This window comes from Aquila chrysaetos, chromosome 2 (assembly GCF_900496995.4).
Source record: "Aquila chrysaetos chrysaetos chromosome 2, bAquChr1.4, whole genome shotgun sequence".
Lineage (NCBI taxonomy): Eukaryota > Metazoa > Chordata > Aves > Accipitriformes > Accipitridae > Aquila > Aquila chrysaetos.
In genome coordinates, this window is record NC_044005.1 from 35913081 (window position 1) to 35939358 (window position 26278).

The 26278-nt window shown below is 36.0% G+C and overlaps 1 protein-coding gene across 7 annotated transcripts in view; it reads left to right on the forward strand.

The window, feature by feature from the left end:
* SPRED1 (sprouty related EVH1 domain containing 1) overlaps positions 1-26278 on the forward strand; it is a 63932-nt gene that overhangs the window by 32379 nt on the left and 5275 nt on the right. For 4 of the 7 annotated variants that reach the window (XM_030043289.1, XM_041129499.1, XM_041129490.1 and 1 more), the window contains exons 2-5: positions 3121-3295; positions 11266-11434; positions 12775-12824; positions 21351-21509. In XM_030043289.1, the coding sequence (XP_029899149.1) occupies positions 3121-3295; positions 11266-11434; positions 12775-12824; positions 21351-21509 (553 nt within the window). Of the gene's footprint in view, positions 1-1230; positions 1609-2624; positions 2976-3011; positions 3031-3120; positions 3296-11265; positions 11435-12774; positions 12825-21350; positions 21510-26278 lie in introns of those variants that run through there. The other 3 variants (XM_030043299.2, XM_041129500.1, XM_041129501.1) reach the window with 3 other exon arrangements.

The window sequence follows — 26278 nt, forward strand, 5'->3', positions numbered from 1 at the left end:
CTCTGCCTCAAGAGTTTTCAGAGGCCACAACCAAAATCAGGGGGTCTCAAGAAAGGTTGGATGTGATACAATAGGTTTGGGCCTGCTGTTGGAATGCTGCTCTTCATCCTACATTTCACATGCTTGTGGTGGCTCTAGTAAAAGGTTTCATAAGAGCAATGCTCAGCTAATTGCCCTGTTTGTTTGATTTTCTTTTGTTTAGTTATTCCTGATAGAGCTGCTAAACATGCAAGAGTAGGTAAAAATCCTAGGCTGCAGGGGTGGTGCTGGAAAACACTGGAGCCTTGTCTGCCCTTTTTCCCCACAGCTAAGCTACACCAGCAGTTTAGCAATTTGTTCTGAAATTCCCAAAAGTAGATGGGACTATAACGCTTAGAGATACAAGGCATCTGGGTGGTTTCGGTAGCAACAGTAGTGTGACAGGCAGATGCTGCTTTGTTTGCAGAGGATTCTGGAAATGGAAATCAGTCTAAGTCCTGCTGCTGCTGCTTTGTGGCTAATTGCAAGCCAGCTTATATTGTTACTAAAAATAACTATTGTTACCAACAGTGAGTTCCTTTAAAGTATAAAAAAAAAAAAAAATTAAAAACCAAACCACAAAAACACAAAACTAAGCCATCACTTCATAGTTCTTGGCATTTTTGCAAGTACAGTAATGAATTTGTCCAGTTAATTTACAGGGTGGTTGTCTGGAAAAACTGTTTTGTTTCAGTTTAAGGGGTTATTAATTAAATATTACCTATTGGGGAATTTTATTTTGGCTCTTGCACTAATGCAGTGGATTTGACAGTAGTTTCTAAAATATTTGAAAGGATAAATGTTGTTTAAAACAGTTTAGAAAATACGGAAGCAAAACACAAGATTGTTAACTAGACCAAACTAGGCGTCTCAGTATAGGGAAGGGGGAAAAAAACCCAACACTGACAGAAAACTTCTAGCAAATGGAAGTAGCTAAGCCACTGAGGTATGATGTGTATCCTCCATCTTTGCTTCTCCTTAGCAATTCTTGAAAAGAAAATGGATGCGGAGTGTAAATTTTAATTTAAAAAAAGAAAAATAATTATCTGTTGTAGTTCCAGTTTTCTCATGTAGCCTAAGTGAAGTTCCGTGATACCCCTAAATGATGCTTAACTGAACTCTTGCTGCAGTCTGTTGGTATACAAAAGAAAGCTCTAATATGCAGATTTACAACCAAATTTATGGACCAAATAACTTTAAAGCTAAATTTGTGGTTCACTTGAATGGAGAATAGCAAAGAGAGTGTGTAGGTTTAACCTATTGGAGCATCCTATTTCTTACTGTTTCAGGGAAAAGTCCCGGTGTCCTCAGTTTCTGTCAGAAGAGGCTCTTCACCTGAGAGAAATAAGACAAAAGACTACCTGTATCTGAAGTGTACAACTACAATCTGAACTTACCTCTGAGTGAAGTATAGTGATAGAGACCAATGAATGATTCGACTTTCAGTAATATTACTAAGCATCAAGATACAGCCATTTTTATTTGCAGATATTAGAATTGATAGATGCATACAATGAAGGATTGGATTTTTCTTGATTATATTTGTCTACTGTGTGGGAGGAGTTACTAAAAGATGTTGGTACAGAAATGGTGAGAAACATTGACTGAACTGTCATTTTAACTATGAGGTTTAGGGGGAGGAGGCGGCTGGTTTTTTGCTTGGAGGGGGCAAACAAAGTCTCTATAACAAATTCATTTGCCTATAAGCTAAAATTGGATAGTCTTGTTTTATTTCCCATTTTGCAAACCGTTATGTATTTAAGCTTTAGATGCTTGCAGCAAAATTCTTATATATATATATATAAGTGAATCATATGTGTGAATCATATGTGTGTGTGTGAGAACATAATATATTAATTACGTAAAAAAGCCTACCTTCAGTTATTTTGGGACATCTGGGGGAAAAAGAAAAAAACAAAGCAGTGATCCCTTTAAAATACAACAGTTTGGTGAATGGTTATATTGCAAGTAATTTTGTACAGAAGGAACAACTTTGTCCTCTTCTAGTATTTCCTGTTCAGTCCTTAAATTTGACATCACTAATGCTAACTGGCATAACTACTTAAAGCCTCAATCAGAAATATGTTGCAGAAGATATCATGAAGCTTATTTCTTTTAAAGTGTTGGAACGTTCATTCATGGATTATTACATTCATGCAGTAAACCATACTTCAAATATAGACTCTTATAATATCCTTGGTAAACCATGGGGTTTTCCAACTGATGTAGCAGCAAATTCATAACTAAGACTAAAATGTGTCATTTAATTTAAAAGAAATAAGTAAAAGCTGAGAGAGAGATATCGCCAAAAACACTTTTTCCAAGACTCTGAAAAAGGAATTTGGCTTTTTAAGTAATGAGGTGATAACCATTTGTTTATTTTATAAAAATGCTAAATGATGGAAAAAGCTGTTAAATTGTAAAATGCAAGTAATTTTCCACATACTGCGAGTACAGGAGAGAACCAGCAAGTAGACACTGCAAATATTAGGTTTTAAGTAGCCATAACTGGTTCTGTTGTCGAACCCTACAGCCTGTGTGTCCTGACCTACCCTTGCAAAGGACGGGTTATGTGCATGGGGAGGAGGGAGGGACGAAGGGAAGTGGGGTTTCTGGCTAGAAGCCTGTTCTTGTTTAGATTTCAGTGGCAGAAGGCCTGACCTCTTTCTGCTTGCTTGTTCTCTTTTCTGTGCAATTTCATGGTGGCTGACTGGCTTCATGATTAGTCTAAAATAAATCGGGAGTTGATTCTTACTCCCTTCCCACCCCTGGCCCTCTCTAGCTAGATCACTGACTGTAAAGTTTTAGAAGTATATCAGTTTTGACTCTGAGGAACTATATTGTCTGGTTAAGTTTCTTTACAAGGAATTGCATATAAGCTCCAAGAAGTCCTAATGAAGGCATAAGAGTACAGAGGAACATTTTTTAGAGGGTCTTCTTAAACTGGTTTCTTCTAGGTGACTGTTCTGGAAGGACTGAACCTCCACAATGTTAATTATCATGATCTTGGTTGTGGGTTTGTTGTTTTGTTTTGTTTTTTTAACTAGACTTAGCTGGTTTGCATTTATGGAAAACTAATTTCTTCTTTTGCATCTCTTCCAGTAATAGTTATGCACGAGTGCGAGCTGTGGTGATGACCCGGGATGACTCAAGTGGTGGATGGTTACCACTTGGAGGGGGTGGACTAAGCTGTGTCACAGTCTTCAAAGTCATTCCCCAGGAAGAGAATAGCTGTGCTGATTTTCTTATCCATGGAGAACGACTCAGGGATAAAACGGTAACAATTTACATCCATTTAACGTTCCTATTAAAACTACACAGGACCTAAGAATAGATGTTTGGTTATTGTTGCTTGTAGACTAGGAAGTAAATTTATAGTCTCAGTCTAATGCTATTGCTGAGCTTTTATCCGTATCAATGATTATATACCTAAAGAGCCAATTATTTGTTTCAGGAGTAGTGCTATCCATTTCTAGAAGTAAGCATGTTGATCTTTTGGAAACTTTAAAACATATTTTTTTCATTGCAGATTTCCATCCATTTGGGGGAACATTTTGCTATTCAGGTTTTTTTCCAATGGAGGGTTAAAGTTAAATCTTCTTGTTAACCTGTTTATACATCAATGATACTGTGCTTAATAGGAGTGTTGGAAAATAAGATAACTTCTTAAAAAACAAAATCTGAAGGAATTCCTCAGTAATGATTCAGTTAGTTGTGGAATTTGTGACAAAAAGTAGCCATTTTACATGAGAACAACTTTTGTATTGGAAGAAAGCCTGAAGCTGGCAGGTCAAAGAATTAATCTGGTTTGATGAACACATGGACAGTATTCATTTATCAGCTACAACAAATAAAATGCCAGTAATAAACTTGTCTCAAATAGTGTCATGAAAGCCAGCCTCACAAAAGGAAAACAGGTGTAGGTTCTTAGCCATTTCTACATGCAGACCTATGGAAGACAAAATTGGCTTACTAAAGCTTGCTTGGTTACTTGTATGCCAAATAGGTTTCTGAAGGGGGGGGGGGTGTCTTACTGTGGAAACAAAGGGAAGTGAGGAAAGCATAAAACCTCCATCTTAATGAGTTTTATCAAGAACTTACTCTTTTCTGCCAATAATTTCTGACTCCTGTGTAAGCTTAAAGGTAGAATTGCATCTTATACCATACTGCTGATTCTTTCCCAAGTATACCAGTTTCTCCCTTGAGGCAGGACTGCTGAGTTTTCTGCCTTGACTGTGACTGTTGTAGGAAGAGAGCATATAAATAGAAATTATGCTGACTCAGTTGTTTCAGCGAGGCGTAGTGCTATTAGCAGAGTACCCTGTGTTCCTGCACAGCTATGTGCACCTGCAGTTCCTTCCTCACTTTGCAGTAGTTCCCTTTAGAACTTTTTTTAGCCTTATTGAGGCTGGTTTTGAGGACCTTAATTGCATTTAGGGATACTTGACAATTTTCTCTTAGTTCTTAATACTTTCGACATTCACAGCTTGCCTTCAGAATCTGAGGGTAATAAAATGCTCAGAACTGAAGGCTGGTTTAATGTTTCTCCCGCATGCATATGAAAATGTTGCAGCCATCAGCATCCTGATCTGTGTGCTCTCTCTCCTGCTTCCCCCGGGCAAGCCTTGTTTCGCTTCCACTTCTGGTAGAAAGCTTTATGTCTCTGCTCCTTTTCCTGTCCAAAATGGAGCTCATGTTAGTATGTTTTCCAAACCTTTATTGTCCTGAACAGGTTTTTTTTGGGGGGGGGGGTTCAGGTTTTTTGTGTGTGTCCCATCCTGTGTCTGTCTGTCTGTCCCCTACTGCCCCCAAATGTGACCTACTAGTCTGTCAGGCAGATTTTGATCTTACTGCAGTTTTAGGAAGTGACTGTTGGAAGTCAGCCCCTCAAAACCACAGGATAAAAGATGGATGAAATGCAGTTAAGAAGAACACCTATCCAGTGTGTATTGAAGAAAGCTCAGGGAACTAACAAATATAGGTTTAGGCTGTGGGGAGGAACACTGTAGAGCCAGTGATGCTTTGGTAACTCAGTAAAAGGAAGCTATGTATGCATGTATTAACTCAGACTTCAAATAATGCACTTACAAGCAACAGCTAATGTGTAATGAATTAACAACAAAGTTGCACAGTATGCAACAAGACCCCTGTTGGCATGAAAGAAACAAGATCCTACACCAAGGTATGTGAGGACATTGTTAGGTCATGACACTTTTTCAGAAGGACTGTAGCAGGGACTGGAAGAGAAATTCTGTTGGACAGGGATCCGGTCACTGATTCTAAAACTATTCTGATCCTTATGCTTTAAATACAGTTAATGATTTTACATTTGTTCTTAGGATGTTCCTGTGGATTTACTGTTCAAGCACAATTTTTAACCTTTTCTTTAATGAAGCCAAACAATTGTTTTTTTAAGTCCAAACAGAATTGACAGGTGACTATTGTATTTCCTAATACAAAGAAAAGACTGAGAAAAACAACACCAAGAAGTTGAAATGTAATTGTCTGTTCCAACTTGAAAGAGTGAAGAAGGCTTTGTTCTCAGAGGCAACCCTGAAAAGGACTGTTGAAGATTATGTCAGTGGCATAAAATGCTATTTTTTTATTTTTTCTTTAAAAATAAACTAAAAGTGGAAGTTGCTATGGCTTCATCAGGTTGGCTATTGAGTAGGGACCAAATATTTTGATCATCTTCTCATTTTGAGTAAGAGTTATACTGAATCTGCTGTTTCTGTGTTCCAACATTGCTCTAATCTCATTTTAGAATGGCCTCGGTGTGTAAATCTGTATACCTGAATAATCTTTGAAGTTAGTTGTATGCTGTTTAGTTTGGTTGCTCTGCCATTGTATTTGCAAAGAGAAAGTAGCAATATTTTTAATAGCAATAGTTTTAAAAAAGCTTCCTAAACCATTTTGAACATTTCAGTTACTCAGATTTTGAGCACATGTGTCTTCAGGCATGTTTAATCTATTGTAGTATCTAGAAGTAATTACAGCTCGGTCAACTGGACCACGATTTCCAGTTCACTCACTTTTTTGCAAAGTACATGCAGACATTTCTGAAAATACTTCTATGGATTAAAAAAGAAACTAATCCTTACAAATGGAGTCTTCCCCCTCACCCCCTTGCCTCAAGTCACATTACACACTTAAAATACCTCTATATCTAGATTATATTTTTATTTCCTATGGCCAATAAGTCTTTCTTTTGTGAACTGGCTCAGCTTCCAGGAAAGATGCAGAAATTCCCTTATTCTGGAAAACCTATAGTGTGGAATTTGGACCACTTTTCTGGGACACAGGGAAGCATGGGTTTTGAAATAACCTCAGGTTAGAGAGCAAATGGAATCAGATCTATGGCTTTTACTTAAGAAATACGGGAATCATAATGTCAGTATTACTGTTCAACCTGTGTGTCAGCAGAAAGGTGGAATTTATTCCAAAGCAACTTGAAATCCATAGGTGAGGTATTTGATGGAGGTATCTTCCAGATGCCTCTTAAATGGTTATACTCAAAAAGAATGAGAGATCTTTTATCTCTTCTCTTACTGTTTCTTGTAAACTAGCTTTAGTTGCTGCTTCTCCAAGTGCTGCTTCTGACACTGCATTGCAATTCATTCCAGTGTGCTGGATCTCCCCATATATTTTATAGGATATGCAGGCATTTAATTAGGACTACAGATCTCAGTCTGTAAGTCAGCTGTATAAATTAAACACTTTGGGACTGAACATCAAAATTTGAAGTTCCTTTTTGGAGGCATTTCTTGTCATTTCTTTATATACCTGAGAGTTAGGTTGCTATCAGCCCTGCTACAAACCAGCTTCAGGCTACATGTAGAACTTCCAAAGTTTCTGTGCAGTACCGAGCTATTTAAGACATCTCATGGGGTTCACAAAAAGCATCCTAGTTATCTAGGAGAAGATAGTAGAAGTGGTGGCACCACTGAATTAATTTAGGAGAGGGATTGCTCCCCGCTAGTTTGCTCAGGTTGTTTAGATCTGCGTTGGAATGTAAGGGTATTTCGTGAAGACTTTGACATAATTACACATTTCCTCATTTATTATATTCACCTACCTAGATCTGGCTCCAGCCAGTCTGCTTGGAACAATTGCACTCCCTCCTAACCTGGTCAGGTCTGCTGCTCTCTTTTACTGTGTTTACAGTAGCTCTCTTCTATCTTAATAGCACTAGTGTTAAACATACATTAGGCTCAAATTTACGGATTTCTAGGCTTTGGTGAATTTTACATTCTTGAATGAAAAGTTTAATAGACTTCTCTGTTCCGTTTTATTTTCTTCTCCAGTCCATTGCCATGCAAGTTTTTACTGAAGGAGAGAAAAAAAAAGTGACTAGTATCTTTTGGATCATGAGTCAGGAGTGACAAATCAAAGTTTAAAATCTTTCTTTTGAAGAACAGGTAATTGTGTAAAGGGAGAGATACGAAGCTGAAACTGAGTATAAATACTGTTCTCGTCTAAAAATCTGCTATTCAAAAAATTTATCATTTACTTTTTAAATTGGCTTTAAAGTTTGAGAAAAGATTGATTCTAATGGGCTGTAGTACAGCCCTTGCATCATCTTACTTTTTGAATTGGGGGGGGTGGGAAGCATGCACAGAATAATAATCATATCACAGGGTCACGGTGGCACTGGGGCCACATGCTCTGTAGCAAGAATATACTCAGGTCATGCTGCTTGGTCCCAAGACTAGAGAAAAGCCTTTGATTCTGTTTAGCAGAAAAGGCATTCAAAAGTTTCATCAAAAACTATATGCTTATATGTTTGTAGATTTGGGCTGGGAATGAGAAATTGCAAAACTGTCTACATGTAATGTCATAAGCTGTTGAAAGTACAACTAGAAACGAGTAAAATAGTATCCAGTATCTAGAAATGTTCAATTATGGGTCTGTTATCAAAATAGAAATTTGTATCAAATGCAATAAGGGTTTTTTCATATTTGTTTCTGAAACAAGCCCTAGATAATGATGTTAATATCTTAAATACTCATTTTTGTTCAAAAGTATTTGAAGTGTTGAAAGTTTAAAATTTCTGACTTTAGAGATTCATCTTGTCTACACAAGCCAAATAGTTTCTGATATCTTTAAAGAATGTGTCTTGTAGAGGTGAAAAAAGAAACGTGGCAAGCAAATATTTTTACGAGTAGCTATGAACTCATTAGTGTTGCACTTAATGACATACGGATATTAAAAGGATTTTTTTGTTAAATAGTAGTAAGTAGACATACAACCCATAGTAGACATTTATGCTCTGAGAATTTAGATTTGGATTGTGTGGATCTGGAGCTCTTTTGTCTTGAGTCTGAGAACTCTGCAACTTTTCCCATTACGTGCTAAGGTGGCTGCTTCATATTGGCATGGAAGTCTTATATTGAGTCTCCAAGTAAAGAAAACCTTCAGAACAGTAACCTATGTTTATTAAACAATGCAATTTTGTTAAGCTGTAGTCACTTAATTTACAGTCTTGCAGGTTTTTGTTGTGCTTATCACTGGAGATCTTAGGGAAGGTCTACCTAAAAAGGCTTGGTAAGGTAGATTTTTGGTAACCGTGTGGGAGAGTCCGATATCACCTTCACATATGAGGTGAAGAGTTCCAAACTATAGCAAAGTGCAGGAAAAAATTATTGGAGTTTTGGATATTTGAAGACTTGAAAAAAATACCTGTATTGCTAAAAGCTTGGTTTCATTTCCAGGCTTTGGAGATATGTGGATTAGGATACCTCCTCCCCAGTCCCAGTGGTAGTTTGCATGCTTCAGCATAAAGAAGCCTTTGACAGCATTATGTTTAACAGGGAAAAAATACATTGTTGCTACAAAGCATCAAAGTGTTTTGGGGAGAAAAAAAATGCTTTAGGGGAAGGTTGGTATGTTTTTTATTTGGTTTGAGTTTTTAGTATTTCTGGATGCAACAAAAACTATTGAAGGCTGGATGTTTATAGTTTGTGTCCCACTGCTACTTCTGACTTACAGGTTTTGAGTTTTCTCTCAGGTGGTGCAGACAAAGTCTCACCTATACGGATTCTTATGACTGATAATACGTACAATTTTGATGCAACTAATTTTTCCCCTTTCAATGCCCTTAACCACTTACATCTACTCTGTTAACTGGTCTGTTTCCATACAGTTTTAGATCTTAAAAATCAGTGTCATCCTGTCAAATTTGTTGTTTCCTTAAGTCAAGCTGAAAACAATTACAGTGTTGGCGAGGATGTTTGCTTGTTTTGTTAATGATTGCTTGTCTTATAAAATGTTGTGAGGGTTGGAAGTGGGGGCCAGGTTGTAGTAGTGTTGCTTTTTGGGTTGGGGGGGTTGGTTTGGGGGTTTTCTGGTTTGGTTTGGATTTCTTTGAAAATTATAGCTTCTACTCAGTGAAGTTTTAATGCAGTAGTTTTACTCCAGTGGTACCATCTTTTAAAAAGATTTGTCATCCAGGTATGAATTTTCAGTATAACATAATCTGGATTAACCCCTTTGGGAGCAAGTGTTCATTGAGATGCTATGAAATCGGTCTTGCAGAACTTCTTGTTGATATTTTGGGTGAAACTGCACGCAAAATATAGTGTGAAAATAGTTGGTGTTTAATATAGCAGAGATCCCCCAAAAGTGCTCACACACCTAGAAAATGCAGTGATGTGAGAAATCTTCATTTTTAACTCCGCTTTTTTAGGAGGAAGCAAGTTTAAAATCATCAAAGGAACAAAGAAAAATCATTTAATACACCTTAGAACTGCAGAATTATACTTTTTTTTTTTTTCTGCTGCAGCACCTTTTCCTGCACGTGTACAGCAAACAGATTCCCTCCTATGCTTTCTTGCAGGCAGTTGTACCTACATATTGTTGACCATTTAGGGAATTCACAGTGGAGTAACAAAAATTATTTTAATGCTGAAAGAGTTTGTATGTGCAGAAAGAATGTCATCCTTCTAGAGACAGAACTAAAAGGCAGTAAAACTTGAGAAAAGATGATCAGTGGTGGGGTGTAGGATAAGGGGAATAAATAATGAAGAGCAGGAGAAAAAAACCTATTTGGCTATGTAATAATTAGACAAGGAAAGGAGAGGAAGAACACAAAGGATAGTTAAAAATAATCCAAGTACAGACATATTTTTTTTAAATTTGGAGATTTTTCTCAGTTATGTTTATAATTAACCTCATTTTTCCACATGCTGTAAGAAATTTTGTATTTTTCTCTCAAGAAGCTGCATATGTAACAAAATTAAAAATGAAAATTCTGAAAATACATTAATGCTGAAATGACAAAATATTAAAATTCCGCATTCACCCCTCAGTTAGGTTTTTAGAGTCTAGTAGTAATACAGAGATACAGGTTGTCTTGCTGTGCATTTTATTATACCTAGTGCTACAGGAGCAGATTGGTGCATGTCCTTCCGTACTTTCTTGTTCACCTTGGATATTTTTAATCAAGAAACGTTCAATGTCACAATGTTGCATAAAATAATTTTTGCAGGTAAATTAAATATGCAAATATATTTTAAAAACCAACCAGTTTAAAGTGGGAAAATGATGTGAAGACTGCAACATTACTTCGTAACTGAATGTGCGTGTATACCTGTAATGGTTTTGTAGTCAAATAATTCTGTTAATTATTCCTAATTACTGTTTTCATTATAGTTGAACATGAGCCATAAATATATTTGTGTCTAGGTACAGGCAGTAATACATTCAAAAATATTTTAGTTTTGATTAATTTCAGATTTTAAAACAATTCTCCTGTATTATTTTCTCTTGTCTAGTAGCCTTTCTGGGAGAAAACTGATATGGCCTGAAAGCAGCATGAAGTTAGTCTAGTGCTCAAAAATTTTATAGAATAAGTATACAAATAAAATTCCCAGTGATACAGTAATACTTGATATTAGCACAGTAATGGTTTTCTGGGGTATGGCCTATTTAATTTGCTGAACATCTAGCAAGTCTGTACTGACAGAAGTGCTTGCTGCAGGTATGAGATACTTTTAAGGCTGGGAAAATTCACTTGGTATACAAATAGTGTCCTTAACCCGTAACACCTTTCAGCAACTGTTAGTGAATAATTTGGCCATAATGGAAATGAAGTTAAAAATACATCTTTGTAACAGGAAGAAATTTAAACAGAGACTTTAATCTGCTCTTATGATGTATGTTTTCAGGTAATTCATGAAGACTACATTTTGTTCTCAAATTTGATATATTGGTCAGTGATATCTTTTCCTCCTGTCTTCTTTCTGGAAGGTGGTCTTGGAATGCACATTAAAGAAGGACCTAGTTTACAACAAAGTTACTCCTACTTTTTACCACTGGAAGATTGATGACAAAAAGTTTGGCCTCACATTTCAGAGTCCTGCTGATGCAAGAGCATTTGACAGAGGTATTCGGAGAGCAGTAGAGGATATTTCTCAAGGTACGTATTTCAGATGAAAGGGTTGGCAGGGGGGGGGGGGGGGGGGCGGCTTAAGTGTTTAATAAATGAGATAAGTCAAAGCAATTTGCATAACATCAGTGCTGACAGTATTTAAGGATGTGGATTGATCTATAGCATATTGAGATTTTAACAGTTCTTAAATAGTACTTCTGACATTTCTAAAGTGCCGTTCATCCAAGTGTCTTAAATTGTTTCACAAACACTAATAAGGTAATTCCATGAAACATTCCTACATAATAAAGCATTGCCTCTGTTTTTTTAGAGGTGAAAAAATGGAGGAAGCTGGAGTGTTCTACTGTCTTTCTTGAACCTTCTTCTCAGAAGGTTGTTACAGCTTCTGTATTCTTAGAGCATAACCTGTGAAGTTGAATGATTTGAGACCCATTGAGTTCTCTTTTTATCTGCACATACTTTCAGTTAATAGTTTTATTTGTTTAGTAACAGCTGACACAGAATAGTTCTGAGGACAGGTTTATATGGGACAGTAGAATTTACTCTAATAGTAATATGGCTAAATGGTTCCAGAGCTTCACTGACCTCATGGAAACTAGTGAGCAAACTGAAGAAGATCACCAAGCCTCGATTCTGAGCTGAAAATATGATAAATGTATTGCTGGATGAGGAGAGGGAGGGAGGGAAGAGAACAGGTATCTATTGAATGGAAAGAACATATCTTTCAGGCTTGTAAAAAGTAACTCAAAGGGAGAAATTCAAACAAAGTATTCTGTGCTGTGATGTGCTGTAAATTTAGGGATTTAATGTGTGTTATCGTATTAGCAAAGGGAGAAACATGTTTCTGAAGGGAAATGCTTTTTGACATACTAAATGACTTCTCTTGAATTGTGCTGATATCATCCATATCCCTGCAAGAGAAATAATTAGAGAACATATGAGTCCTTTTCTCTCTTAGGGTCTCACAGTTCCAATTTCTGCTGATTTATAGCAAAATACAGCACAGCATGCATTCATGCCAACTGAATGTATTCTGCCTTTAATTTTCAAAATGCTACATTAACAAGAATATACTCCCTTGCTTCTGACTTCTGATGGCACTTTGAAAATGTTTTTACAAGGAAGGTGTGAACAAGAGAGAAGAGTGTGGTTAGGAATACTCAGTATATAAAATATAGAATGTAGAAATGAATGGTACTTATTAAAATCAACCTGAAATACAGCAATCTACTGGTTAAAAAAGTAAACAAGCATACTCATATCATCATAGCTGGATATTGAAGGATGGTGTGGACTACTGGAAGCAGTAAACTGTAAATAAAATGAAAATAAGCTTGTCTATATCAGTTTTTTTACTTTTTCTGTAGGTTATCCACCCTCCCAAAATGATGTTGAAGTGGCAGAAGACTGCTTTCAAGTGAGTATTTAAATTTTTAAATTAATTGTGCAGTTATTTTCTGAAGAAATTCACTGAACAATTTTTGTTTTCATTAGTGAGAATAAGCAAAATAAGAGCAATAGCAAATTTCAGTTTAATGAAATAAGTTCCAGAACAATTATCTAGAAGACTTACAATATTGTCTGTCCTAAACTAAGTAGTCAATATTTAATCAATAGGATGATTAACCATCCTGAGTTTAATTTTTAAGTTTACGGTGTCTGTTCTAGGTTGTGTGTCCTCTTTGAACTCACGGGAACATGAAATATTCTTCTGGGGGAAAAAAAATAGAGGGGTCAGGAGTCGTCGTCTTTTACATGCACATCCTATTTGTTTTCCTAGATTTCACACTGCAGTGATAGACACTACTAACATTGTATGGTTCAAATTGAAAAGACGCTGACATAACAGTTAAAATAATCTAGTCCAAACAAGGGTGGAAGTTCAGATAATTTTTAAAAACCCACTGAAGATAAAGCAGTCACTTGTTGAGGTTCAAATTTTTACTGATCCTTATTTGCACCATTCAATTTCTATAGGTCATAATGGCGTAAGAGGTAAAAACTTATCTTCTACTATGCTTCAGAGTTATAATGCTTTACACAAATACCATATCAAGTACTGTAACACTGATGTGTAGCACTACCTGGTAATATCCAAGAATCCATGTAATTAAAAAGCCAGTATAAACAAATATTATGGATACATATATACAGTAAATAGCTGTAATACAACTGAGTAAAAACCTACTTGTGTCTATGTGTGCTTGTCATCTCTTCTTTCCTATTTACAGTTTCAGGGAAAGTCTTGGCTTTATTCACACACACGTTCAGTTTTCAGAGTGCAGATATTTAAATTAATATGAAGCTGGTATAGAAACAAGTTGACTCAGGGGTCTTAGTGACTATTCAGAAAACTGATAGTATTCCTAAGTGGTTTCTTGAGGGAAAGAGTTTTGTCATTTATGCAGTATTAACTTCTTTATCAGTGTAGATAGATGCAGTGTAGAACCTCTGCAACACAAAATCAAGAAAATTAGCAGCCTACTTTGAAGATATGGGTAAGAATAAAATTATGATAGGAGTCTGAGAGTCAAGTATTTAGAAGGGATACTGCAATGCAGTGGCAATGCAGAAGAGTCTCTTGATTTCCTTCCATTTTATGGTAGAAGAAATGTATCTCTGTGTAAGTGTTGGCTGTGCAACCACCTGTTGTTCTTTATTTGCAGTGCTTTATTTTAAGGCACTTTAAAGTAAAATGGCTATAAATATTAGATATTTTGGATTTAAAATAGGAATGAGATTTTGACAGGGTGGAGGAAATGTGTGCTAAAGTTAATGCAATCCTTAATCAGCTTTTAAAAGACTTGTTTAAACATGCTTTGTTGCAAGTATTAATAATTGAGCAATTTCTACAGGCCTAATGAGATTAGGGGAAACTAATTAGCTCTTGATTATGCTGCTTAGTTATTATGTTTCTACATAAGGGTGCCAAAATTGAAGCAAATATCTGTGATTCTTTATATTTACGAAGTTTGTTATTGGAAAAGTGGAGAAAAGTGTATTTACATCATCTCTTCTATTTAGATGTAAATATAGATATATTTAGATACGTAAATAGATGATGTAGATTTACTTTTTATATATTTTTAAAAAAACATATATTTTTAAAAGTATCTATATATAACTTACAGGTACAAACAATCCTGTTTGGTGCAAACTGCTGCTAGAACTATCTGTTACATTCCAGACAGGAAAGCATATTTCATTACTTCACCACAACACACATTGCTTAATTGTGGATTTGTGCTGTGGATAGATGGCAAGAATTACCTGTTTTCTAGAGGAAAAAAAGCTAGCTAATATTTCTTACCATATCTCTGCATACCAAAGTTAAATAAATGATGCTAGACTTGCCTATCGATAACAATGCCAGAAGGGCGGGGAGATGCAGGAAAGGCTGAACCCACCCTGGTTTAGCTATGCTTCATCTAAATCAGGTTTCTGTATCAATAACGAAAGAATAATCGCAGCGTTACGAATGTCAGTGTAGAAAGGCTAGAGCATTTTAGTTACAGGCACCAGGTCTAGTCACCACAAATATCTTGGAAATACCAAATAGTGCACATTCTCCTCCAAGTCATTAATTCCTTCCCCCTTCCAAGATTGATACTGTTGAAAGTGGAACTTGATACCCCAGGGTTTTTTTTAACTTGAAAGACTGCTAAGACCATTTTGTTTAAAGATATCATATTATGTGTTACGTATTTGAAGAGTCATGTTGACTTGTCCCCCCACTTCTTCCCACCCCACTATAGTTTAAAAGGCCTAATGATTTTTTTCCCCCCCATTTATTCTATAAGCTGTTTTCCCAAGACTCTAATAGTATTTTTTAGTAAGTTTTGGAGTGTATTTATGCAAGGGCATTTTAGAGTGTGGATAGAATGTTATAGCAGGTTGACACTTGGATATGAGGGCAATGGGATGTTTGTTGTTTCATCAGAACAATCTTCCAGAATTGTAATTTGTAACCTTTAAGGAATGAAGTACAAAAGATCAAGCAGTGGAGCTCCTCCATTTAATTAAAAATATTAAGTAGTCATAAGTTGCTTTTAAAATAGCAGAATATCAAAAAGAGAAAAGGGTTAGTTCACACTTACTTTTCATAGCATGTTTGTTAATACACTTAGATTATTTTTTTTTTTCTATACCCTGTAGTAACTATCATGTGCATTGGTATTCTTCGGTTTCATTTCTTTCTTAGTTAGTATTGTAGGTAAAGTCCCCAGGATGTCATCAAGGTATATTGGAAAATGCTAATTTTAATAGGTCTTTTGTCAGTTACATCATCTGCTGTCAAGGTGTTTTGCCTCTGCTGTTGTAGTCATCTTACACAGCAGGAATCCTATATTTAGTGCATATTTGAAGTATGAATGTAGTATGTAGTTTGTACATAAATTTCATTAACAGTGTTTTTTTAAAAAGTGAAGGTAATTAGTGATGAAGAAAGCAAAACATGCTTCATAAGTTATTTTACTGGCTGGTTATATTTGGTACTACAGAGAGCAAATGAAATGATGCGAATAAGATCAAAACACACAGCCTTCTGATCTAGTCGATGGGACTGCTGTTAAGCCTCAATGCCTACTTGTAATGAGTATTGTATCGCATTTTATAGATGTAGCAAGCAGAAACAGGGGTTGTGCAAAACTTGTACGTGCAACTCTTAAATGCAAATCCAAAACCTGAACTCTTCTCTTGTGCTTTCTAGGCTAGCATTTTGCTCGCTATATTGTATCTTGGGTCACTAGATCTTTTTTTTACATTCTTTAAATGCAGTCTCACAGAGAAAGCATTCTTCTTACTGAAGATCAAATTTATCATTTTAAGAAGACATAGCTTCATTATAGCTTTTTTAGATGCTCTGTTGTTCACAAATAATGTTAAAATCTTAGTATTAAAAAAATACCATCACTTAAGGGTGTTCATACTTGCTTATTATGGTTGCTTAAATGATTACAATTACTGTTAGTTGTTTAATGAACATTTTATATGCAAATTGTTTATATCATTAAATAAGCCTTAGTATTACTAAATTAATTTCAAATAGAAATACACAAATGAGTTAATGCAGAGCTATCTGACTTCCTGTAATGTTTGCAAATGGATGCTGGGAATGTATATATAATTACAGATATATTCATTAGGAATTTGTTTTGGTAGGAGGTTTGGATTTTTTGGTATAAAACCAGGCATTTTGAATGCAGTAGACAAGCAACTTGTTTAAGTCTGTCTGTTTGTTTGTGCAAAGATTAGCTCAGATTCTTTTCTTCTACCAAATATAAACTTCTTGCTCTAACTCATTTAGCTTAACTGAAAAAATGTAAAAATCAGAATTCTTTTTTTTTCTTAGAAGTAAATCTAACTAAATGAAATCTAGAGCTCATGCATTATAAAGTATCTTTATGTGGGTTTTGGATACTGAAATGTGTAAGTCTCGCTTTTGAGAACTGAAGAATAGAGCAGTTGAGTCTTAATTTCTTTCAGGTTTTGTTGATTCAGCCATACTGGTGTTATTTATAGGCTACCAACACATTTTAACAGTTTCAAAGTAATAAGAAATTGAGCACTTATGCTTTTGAGTTTCTTACTACTGGCAGAAGAAAACTGTAGACTGATAAATTACAAGCAGAAAAAAAAAAAAGTTTGGCTTATCCCTTCAGAAATAGGTACATTGGGCTTTTTGTCAATATGAAGGGGAAAAGGCCCACAACTTATATTCATCTTAAGTGATTTTGGTGCAGGCAGACATAAATGGTTAATGTGCCTCTTCGCAAATACACTATTTGGTGACCTCTTTCTAAATGCACTATTTAGTGACCATTCAATTTATTTTGTCTGTAACAAAAGGTTTGCAGAAGTTTTATTTTACAAAAATAACTTGACATTATGACTTGTAAGGAAATGTGAAATAATTTACCCTTGACACTGTATTGTTTTGCTGGAGAAGAAAATACTACACGATGAAACACTGAAAATTAGCAATATTTAGTGCACTTAATAAATTGGCTAGGTGTAGTTCCTAGAACTAGAAGTAATACTAGCTTATATTATCCATTTAAAATAAAACTAATAATGTATTGTGCTAAAATTATTTGGGTTTATTAAGCTTTTTTGTGGAGTAGTATTTAAAAAGAGGAGGAATTTTTTTTTTCTCACCAGTATCCCTAACAGCTTTTTACATCTCCATCTCTCTTATTTCCTCAGAGTTATGCTTTGTGTTTTCATTTATTAGTTGCTTCCTTGGAATCCCTAAAAACCTCTAGTATGCTTTATATATTCAGGTAGAACAGTCTTGGAAGAAAGAGGCATGTCAAATGCCTTGGTTTTTTACTTTAAACTGTACAAAACATTCAGAGTAATCTAGGTAATATTTCAGTCCATGTCAGAGATACTTACCTGATTATAATAGAGTTTCTTTGCCAAATATGAAAATAGTTGCTCCATCAAGTCTTAGAAATAGCTAAAGCAGAAGGTAGTTATTCAGATGTTTTTGAAACCTGTATCATTTATTCACAATTAAAAAATTAAGGAAAAAACATTTAAACTCTTCTTGTGTTGGTTAGCATCAAACAGCAGATTTTCAGGCCTCATGGGAAGTAAATAAAGAACTGGGATGCAACGGAAATGTGGTCTCTCATCCATCCTTCTGTGTAATCATTAAACTTACTTAGAGCAGAACATTTTTAACAATGTTTGCAGAACAATGTTGAATTCTCTCCCAGACTTAAGTCTGGCAAACTGGGAGAAGTAAGGAGAGAAAATTTGAAGAAGAGAAGCTCAGTCTGGTTTTCATTTTCTCTACAGCTGTCATCTGGCTTTGAATTCTGCTGGAGAGCTACAGCTGGAGTCATTTTATTGCTTTACCCAGCATCCTTTTGCCTGCGCGCACAGAAATGTTTTAGTAGTCTTGGAAAAAAAATCAGAGTATCTCTTAGCAACCATAGGACAGTAATTATTATACCAGCAGCTGGGAGCAAACCAGATTTCCGTTGTGCATTAAAAACTGGCGTAGGTTACTTTACAGATGATACTGAATAACCTATGCCAGTACTGTACTTTGCAGGCTGTGGTTAAAGGATATTGAATGTGGGCGGTGTAATTGCTTTGGACAGTAGAAAAGGGGAATGTGTGCATCTGTGTTTGTGTGTAATATTCCGTATATTTAATATACCAAGCTCAGTTCTTGTGGAAAACTTTACATGTTTGCTTTTTACTTAAATGCATTTTCAATACAATAGCATTTTTGTTTCTAGAGCCTCTCCCATCAGGTTGTCAGTGTTTCCATTATAAATGTGGGGTTTCAGGTGTTTATGACCTTGTCATAAAACGTCACATTTGGAGCAGGAAGTGTCGTCCAAAGAAAGCCTTTTTGATCCTAATAAGTGTGGTTTGGCTGCGTCAAAACTATCAGTTTAATTAAATATACAGAGTTTGGGTTATTCATCTGGCATTTCTGTAGTTCTGCATAGTGAATATTTATAAGCTGAATAAAATCATAACTGACCTGATCGCTTTTCATTTTTCATAAATACCAGAAGTTAGGCTGTGTCCACTTACCTGTAGTATCTAGATTTGTAGGCTGAGCGTTGTGCTTTCCGAACAGCTGTCTCGTGAGTTCTTGCCTTACAAAGGTCAGATGCCTTTCTCTGTGTCCTGCCACCCCCAAATTTGTTCTTGAAGTCAATTAGCTTGAATTGTGGTGTCTCTGTTGGAATTTTATAAAAGCATTCCTTTATAATTGCTGCATATAGGGCACGAAGGCTTGCTTGAAGATTAAGGTTTGTATTTCATACATCAGTGTCTGGCACTACTAGTTAGCACTGTAATAGATGATCAGTGCCTGTATCCTGTATTAGACGGAGCACTTCTTGACTGCCAAGGGGAGCATATGTGTCTGTGTGAGCATGTGCATGTGTCCTTTTTGCTCTATAGTGTAGGTAGTTTATTTCTGAAGAAAAAAGGTGTGAATCACCTGCAGGGACAGGAAATAATGCAGGCTGTTGCAGATCTTACCCAGGGATAAAGACTGGCTTGTGGGTAGTATGTGTTTTTTCCCTGGGAAGGAAGGAGTAGTAGTTTTTGCAGCTCTCATCCTTCTCCCTAGACCACTCAAATTGGTAATATCTGGGGGGGTAGAGGGGTTAGTGCTTATCACTGCGGTTTCTGTAAAATGGCCTCTAGCTGTTGAGTGTGTTCCTAACTTAAATAGTTTCTGCTTGTAAGCATTTACAACATTGCTCAAACCAAAAATAGTTGTAGACATTTCTTCCTCATTCTGAATGCGGCTCTCCTGTGGTTTGAACCAGTGTTTTGGAAGCTTTTTATGTCATTGGGCAATGTACCTGCAGGAGTACCTCCTGCTAGGAAGATATTTGATATTGCACTAATATTTTATGCTTTTTGCTCTTAAAATAAGTATACATCCATGAAATCTAACTCTTGCCAGTCATTTCAACATTGCTTTTGTACTCCTTTCCCAACAGTGTTTGACCAGAAAATTTAATTTTGACAACAGGGTCGATTGCTTAGTGGTGTTGTCATGCTCAAGGATCTGCAAAAAGTACTTCTTTCTGGAGTTTTGCCTGTGTTCAGAATTTTTCAGTGGAACTTTAACCTGATGGAGCTATTGTCTTTCATGGGGTATATGCTCTCTAGTATTAATTAAAGCTGATCATTAATTAATTTCTGATTTTAATGTTTTTCCACTCAGAGTCCTTCTGAACAATATATAAATTCTTAGTGGTGTGATGATTTTCTTTCTTCTAAAGATCAGCTACAGAACAGCTGCTTCCACTTTATCTAGATGCCTTCGAACTTGATACATTAGGCTTTTATGTACGTGAGGTGCTAATGTAATCACAGAATAAGTTCCTTAAGTATTTTGATAAATGAAAACTAATGATTCGGTGTTAGTACTTAAGCTGCCAAAACTTCAGGTTTGCCTCTGCCTCAGTAGTTTCCTGCAGTATTTTTATTGTTTCCTCCTTAATGTTTTCTTGATATATACAAATCCTTACAATAAAGCTGAAACATTTTCATTGCCGGAAGTTGGATGATGCCAGAATTTTCTCAGTGCTATCAGATGATGACAGCCAGTTAACGTTACAGCATGTCTCAATACAAACAAAACATTGTACAGTACATTTTTTGGCAGCCCGATGGGATTTGTATCAATATGCTCTACTGTATCCTAAGTATATCCCAGTCAGTTAAGCTTAAAGAATGAGAACTGTTTGGTTTTTCTATTCTTTTCAGAAATTGGATCATCTGACAAGCCAATATTCCACCCAAACTTACTTCCTCTTCCTTATTCTGAGTGGCACACATCCTGTAGATATCTCATGATATGTTGCCACATAGTCTCATTTTTGTATCAAATTGCCTGATACAACCTTAATTCCAAAAAGACAGTCATTAGTTGTTCAGTACACGCTTGCTGTAATTAGATATTTTAATTGAGCCAGTATATGTTAAAACTGACTTTTTGTTTCTTTCCAGCTGATCTTGCTTTTAATTTTTTAAAAGGTCTGACTAGCTTTTGCCTCAGAATTTTTTTCCTCCGATTGGATATTTGTAAATACTGGCAGCCTCGTGGGTAGTTAGAGAAAGCATAATCTCGGAGACTGGGCTAATCTCTCCTTCCTTAAAGTAAGTTCCTCAGGCTGATTTGGCAACTGAGTTACAAAGGCATGTATCTCTAATGCCCAAGTTGTGTATGGTCTGCAGAGAAGGAACTCTTATTTTCCAAGGGTGACTCATAGTAAAGAAAATACTTGCCTACTTAAAAGTACTTGAGAAATGTGTGTTTAAAAACACTTGTGTTTATAGATGCCTCTAACACATTATGTAGAATATGAATGCATTTATGTATGAACTTGGTGGGTTTGGTGTGGTTTTTGTGTAAATGCAAAATCATTTCAAGGGCGTTCTTTATGTATTCTAGACTACTCAAGAAAATACATCAGGTTCATTAATGAAAGATCACCTTTTCCAACACGAAACTGTAGTAACCAGTGAACCTTACAACAGTGCAAATTTAAGGCCTTCAGCATTTGAGGATTTCAACACCAGGAGAGCCTGTTTTCCTAGCCAACCTAACCAGGTAAGACTACCAACAAAAGAAGCAGTTCTTACTTTGCTTGCTGCATTAATGGCATAGTATGTAGTTTCTGACAAGAAAGCACCTTCATTCTAAGTCCCCGTATGTAGCATTATACTCTCAGCTTCTTGAAATGATCAATATAATCTTTGCAGCTGAAATATTACAGCATTATTATGGCAGAGGTAAAGCTTTGTGAAGTTATTTACCTATGCTTGTAGTGCAGCAGACTACATTAATAAATCTTTTACTTTCTTTGAAGTCAGATTTCTGTATTACAGACTTCTGTATCTGCAGCCTTGAAAAGCTGTTTAAATTTGTACAGAAAATGCTAACTGGCCATGAGCTCAGTCTTGGTTACACGTATACTAATATTGGTTTCGTTAGAAATACTGAAAAGTATCTTTAAAATGGATATCCTGGGTGCATTACACAGTGGGGCACTTTTGCTAAATACTTTTAGTGAAACATTGTTTATGAATTCTAACTGCCTATTTAAACTAAAATACTCTATTTTGGTACAGAAAGGAAGACAATATATCAGTTATGCATGAAAAGTAATGAGCTATTGGTAAGCAGATTCTTAGAAGAAAAAACCACTAACATGAGGAAGGCTCATATATAGACATTTTTTAAAAGAGGTCATATTTATACAACATTAGATTGGAAAGGCAATGTTACAGCTTTTCCTTTAACAATATACATTTTGCTTTTCTCTAAGCCTCAAAGAAACTGACAGTTTTTGTAGACTGTAGAGGTAGACTTAATAGTGAGTTGGATAATAATTAATTTGAAGGTCTTATGCTTAGAAGCAAACACATGGGAATCTTTTTAGAATAAGCTTAATGACAGAAGTCAAAGCAGAATGCAAGTTCAAGTAGTTGTGAACACTTCATCAGAAAATACTTCTGCTCTTTGAAATAAAACTTTTTAATACCCTTGGTCATTCTTGCAAAGAAAGATAAGATTGCATTAAAGTCTTGTAACAGCTGTTTTCTAACTGCTTTATTGGGCAAAAGAAGCAAACAGTGTTATCTGGAGAACTGACTAAAGAGTTTGAATCTATTAACTTCTGATTTTTAATCATTGATCTGCTCCAATTATCTCTTTGTATAAATCACCTCATATTTTTGTTTGTTCTGTTCATCAAGAGGTACGTAGTTTCCCCTCTTCCCATTTACTTGCGAAGAGAATTTTAAAATTTCTTAGAATAGAATAGATGGGTGATTAGGTTATTGCAGCTAATGCTTAACAGCTATAGTAACCAGTGATGTATGTGCTGTTAGTCTTCACTGAGTTGTAAAGTGCAGTAGTCTAAAGTACCTGTGTGTTTTAAGAGCACATATAGAGTTGGCTACTGAGAAAATGATAATTTAAGCTGTGGTACGCTGGGTAGTGCCTGTCTGATAGAAATTAAATAGGAATTTCTTTGAAATGACAATGCTAGAATTCAATTCTTGTAGACTGAAGTTACGGGAGGCTCCATGGAAATTTTAGTAGATATTCTTTAAAATATTTTTCTCGTATTGTAGCACCACCTGCATCCGACATTCCATGCTTTTTGCATGGTCCTGGGGTGCACACATTTAGAACATAGGCAAGTCAACAAAATCACACATTCAGTATGTGTGCATACTGCACTGTCTCTGCTGAACTCCATGCATGTGCCACCATGTGGCACAGCAGATCTTGAGGTAAATGCCTGTTTTGTTTCGTTTTTGTGTAAGTTTGAACACTCTTACTATGCTCGTTAAGTTGAATAGCTCAAGAAGTACATGCTCTAAAGAAGTGATTAATGACAGTTCAGATCTTTACCTGTAATACTTTGACTGTTACTAAAAATACCCAAGTCCCTCAGCTCTTCAGCTTCTAATACACTGATGTGTGTTTAACTTTAAATTTAGTATTTTGCAATGATATATTCAGCTGCTGGTGTCCTCATACTGTGGAGTTGCAAGCTGAGCAAAGTCAGATATATCTGTTTGAGGAGAGACAGGGAAGGCTACAGTACCAAGCAAGTGTCCATGCCTTGTTTAAAGGTGCACCCCTTCAAGAAGGGCGTAATACTAGTGAGTTCAGTCGTGGCAACAAAAATTTTCTGCCTAATTTCCAGTTGGCTAATTAAGTTCATAATGAGATACTCTGTGGAATTTCAGTTTGCTGTAACATTCTTCCACCCTTCCTGCCTCAGCTGTTACACAGAGGCGGCACTTGTATTGAGTTGTAATTTTGAATGGCTAGAGGACTATGTGCATTATTGTCATTGAATTTTGCTGGTATTTGTACCTAACTGAGTCTGGATTGTGTATTGTTCTTAAGGTTTCATGTACCTCATGCTTTCATGTAGGTCCCATTGAATACCCAATATGTAAGCACTTTATAAATAAAGCTTTTCCAACGTTTCTCCTGTTCACTTGTTTTTCAGCATTTCCCACTCGCTTTCTTAAAAAATGATTTCTTAATATCAGTTGCATAAAGAATGTAATGCTGCCTTGTTGTAACATATCAGACCTTAAGCATTTTAGTAGATGTTTGGCTGGGGACTTGAGAAAAAGAAACGAGTTCTATGTATGTGGTGTGTTCTGCTCAAACAAATAAAAAGCCTTCAAAGACTGAGGAGAGGTCAGATTTTTACAGTTGTTAGTGATCTTTAATGGCTATTAGCTGTCTGGGGAATGGGAGGTTAAGGGTGAGTTTTTTGGTTTGAGGTTTGGGGGTTTTTTTCCTTTTCAACAATGGGGGTTTATTTAATGTCTTAAATGCTTGCGTAATATTCTGTGTGGACAGTGGGGTTAGGAGCCTTTATGCCTGTAACATATGGAATTGTAATGACATTTTTGATGCTTTTTCCGTTAAATAAATTTAGGCTGTTAACTGTTCAAAAAAGCCAATTAGCGATAGCTAGTTATTGATGCTAAAACAATAGGCTCTTTCTGTTGTTTGAAAAAAGAATAGAGTTGAGAAGCACTCTGCTTTTATAAGCAAAGGGGAGGCCTAACTGCTTGCATTGGAGCCTGGGGAAGTATGGAAGAGCAGTGATGTTAGCTAAATAGGATATAACCTTTCTTCACCCTGTATCCTCGAGACCTTGTAGAAGTCCAACTGCGTGGCTTGGAGCCAAGAAAAAAAAATTACTCTTGTTAGCATACTCCAGCTGAAACTCCCAGGGCAAAGCAGCTCCAATTACAGTTCTGTACTTAAAATATATCACACAAGGATTATCAAGCAGGGAAGTGATGGTTAGAGCAGGCTACAGATATTCTTACATAATCAGAAGCTGGCATATTTTAAGAAGCTATTCCTTCCTCTTTCCCAGCTGCCTTTTCTCTTCCCTCCTCTGCCTCCTACTCCAAAACCAGGGCACACAGACTTCAGTGTAGTAGGAGCATAGACACCTGCAAAGTGAACCAGAAGTGTGTTAAATTAAAAAGTCATCTTCAGTAGTTTGTTGTTACACACTGCAACAGATTAGGAATATGCAGTTCAACTGTTGTCCTAGACTATGGAATGATGACACGTTAATTCTCACTAATTTGATCAGTACTAATAAGGTAAACACTCTCAGTAACAATACTGATGCCAAAGATGCATTCCCAAATAATTCAAGATTCTGGAAGAATTTGTAAGGCTAATGGGTTAGGGCGTGAGATTTTTTTTTTTTTTTTTTTTCCCCCCAGTCTTTTCTGTGAGATGGTTTGCAGGCTGTGCATTTGACAGGAGGAGAAGGTGGAATTTGACTTGAAGCTCGCTTATATTCTGGCTCAGATTATAATAGGCCTACAGTGTAGGAAAATAACTGCCTGTCTGTAAAGCAGGAATACTGGGACATACCGAGACTTTTGCTTTTTTGCTGCACTATCTGCTAGTTTCGGGAGCTCCTTCCATACACGTCCTAAATTTTTATCCCGTCGTTATTTGCACCTTTTCTTGAAAGTCACTTGTAATGTGATTTCAGTAACATTTAGTGGCAGTCCAATATCTTACACTTATATTTAAGGTATGCAGTATTTCAGTTTGGATGATTCAAATTTGCCACCTTCAACAACTGTTTCATGCCCCCATGCCCTTTCATCGTAAGGCAGAATAAACAAGAACTCCCTTATCTCTGTGGTGTTTGTTTTGTATGTGTTTAGCACGTTCCTTCCTACTTTCGTTTTGAGGTAAAAGGTCTTCAATTATGGTCAGTTCATTACAAGTTGAGAATTTAAGAAGTACTTAGGTGTTTGCCTGCTGGTGTCCTAAACCGATTGATTTAAGTACTGTATATTAGCTAAGGGGAGATGCATTTAGCAGCCACTGTTATTGATTGATCATGCTACTGAATGTTATTATTCATGTGGCAAAATCCTTATCTAGAATACAGCTTTGAGAATAAGTAACCAGTATTCAATACTCTTGTTGCAAAAGTGGAGGGAGTTTGAAAACTTAGAGCAGAAATAAAGGAAAGCTTTTCCTAGATAACACAAGTAACTCAAAGTGAATGTATCAGGGATTTAATCCTGAAGCAGCGGATCATCACTGATGTGAAATCAGCAAGTTCACTTAAGGCATAATTGATCTGTGGAATTAATTAGTTGCTACTGTAAGATGTTAAAACCTGAATTTTTGAGCATAATTCAAAGAACGGTATCAATTTTATGTGGATACCAAAATATCCAAAGCTCATATGAGATACTAAAAAGTCAGGAAAGAATACTAAAGCTCATGGTCCTAATATCATGAAAAAGGCTCATTATTATGGGGAAGTCTGTAAATTGTACTAGTAAGAAAAT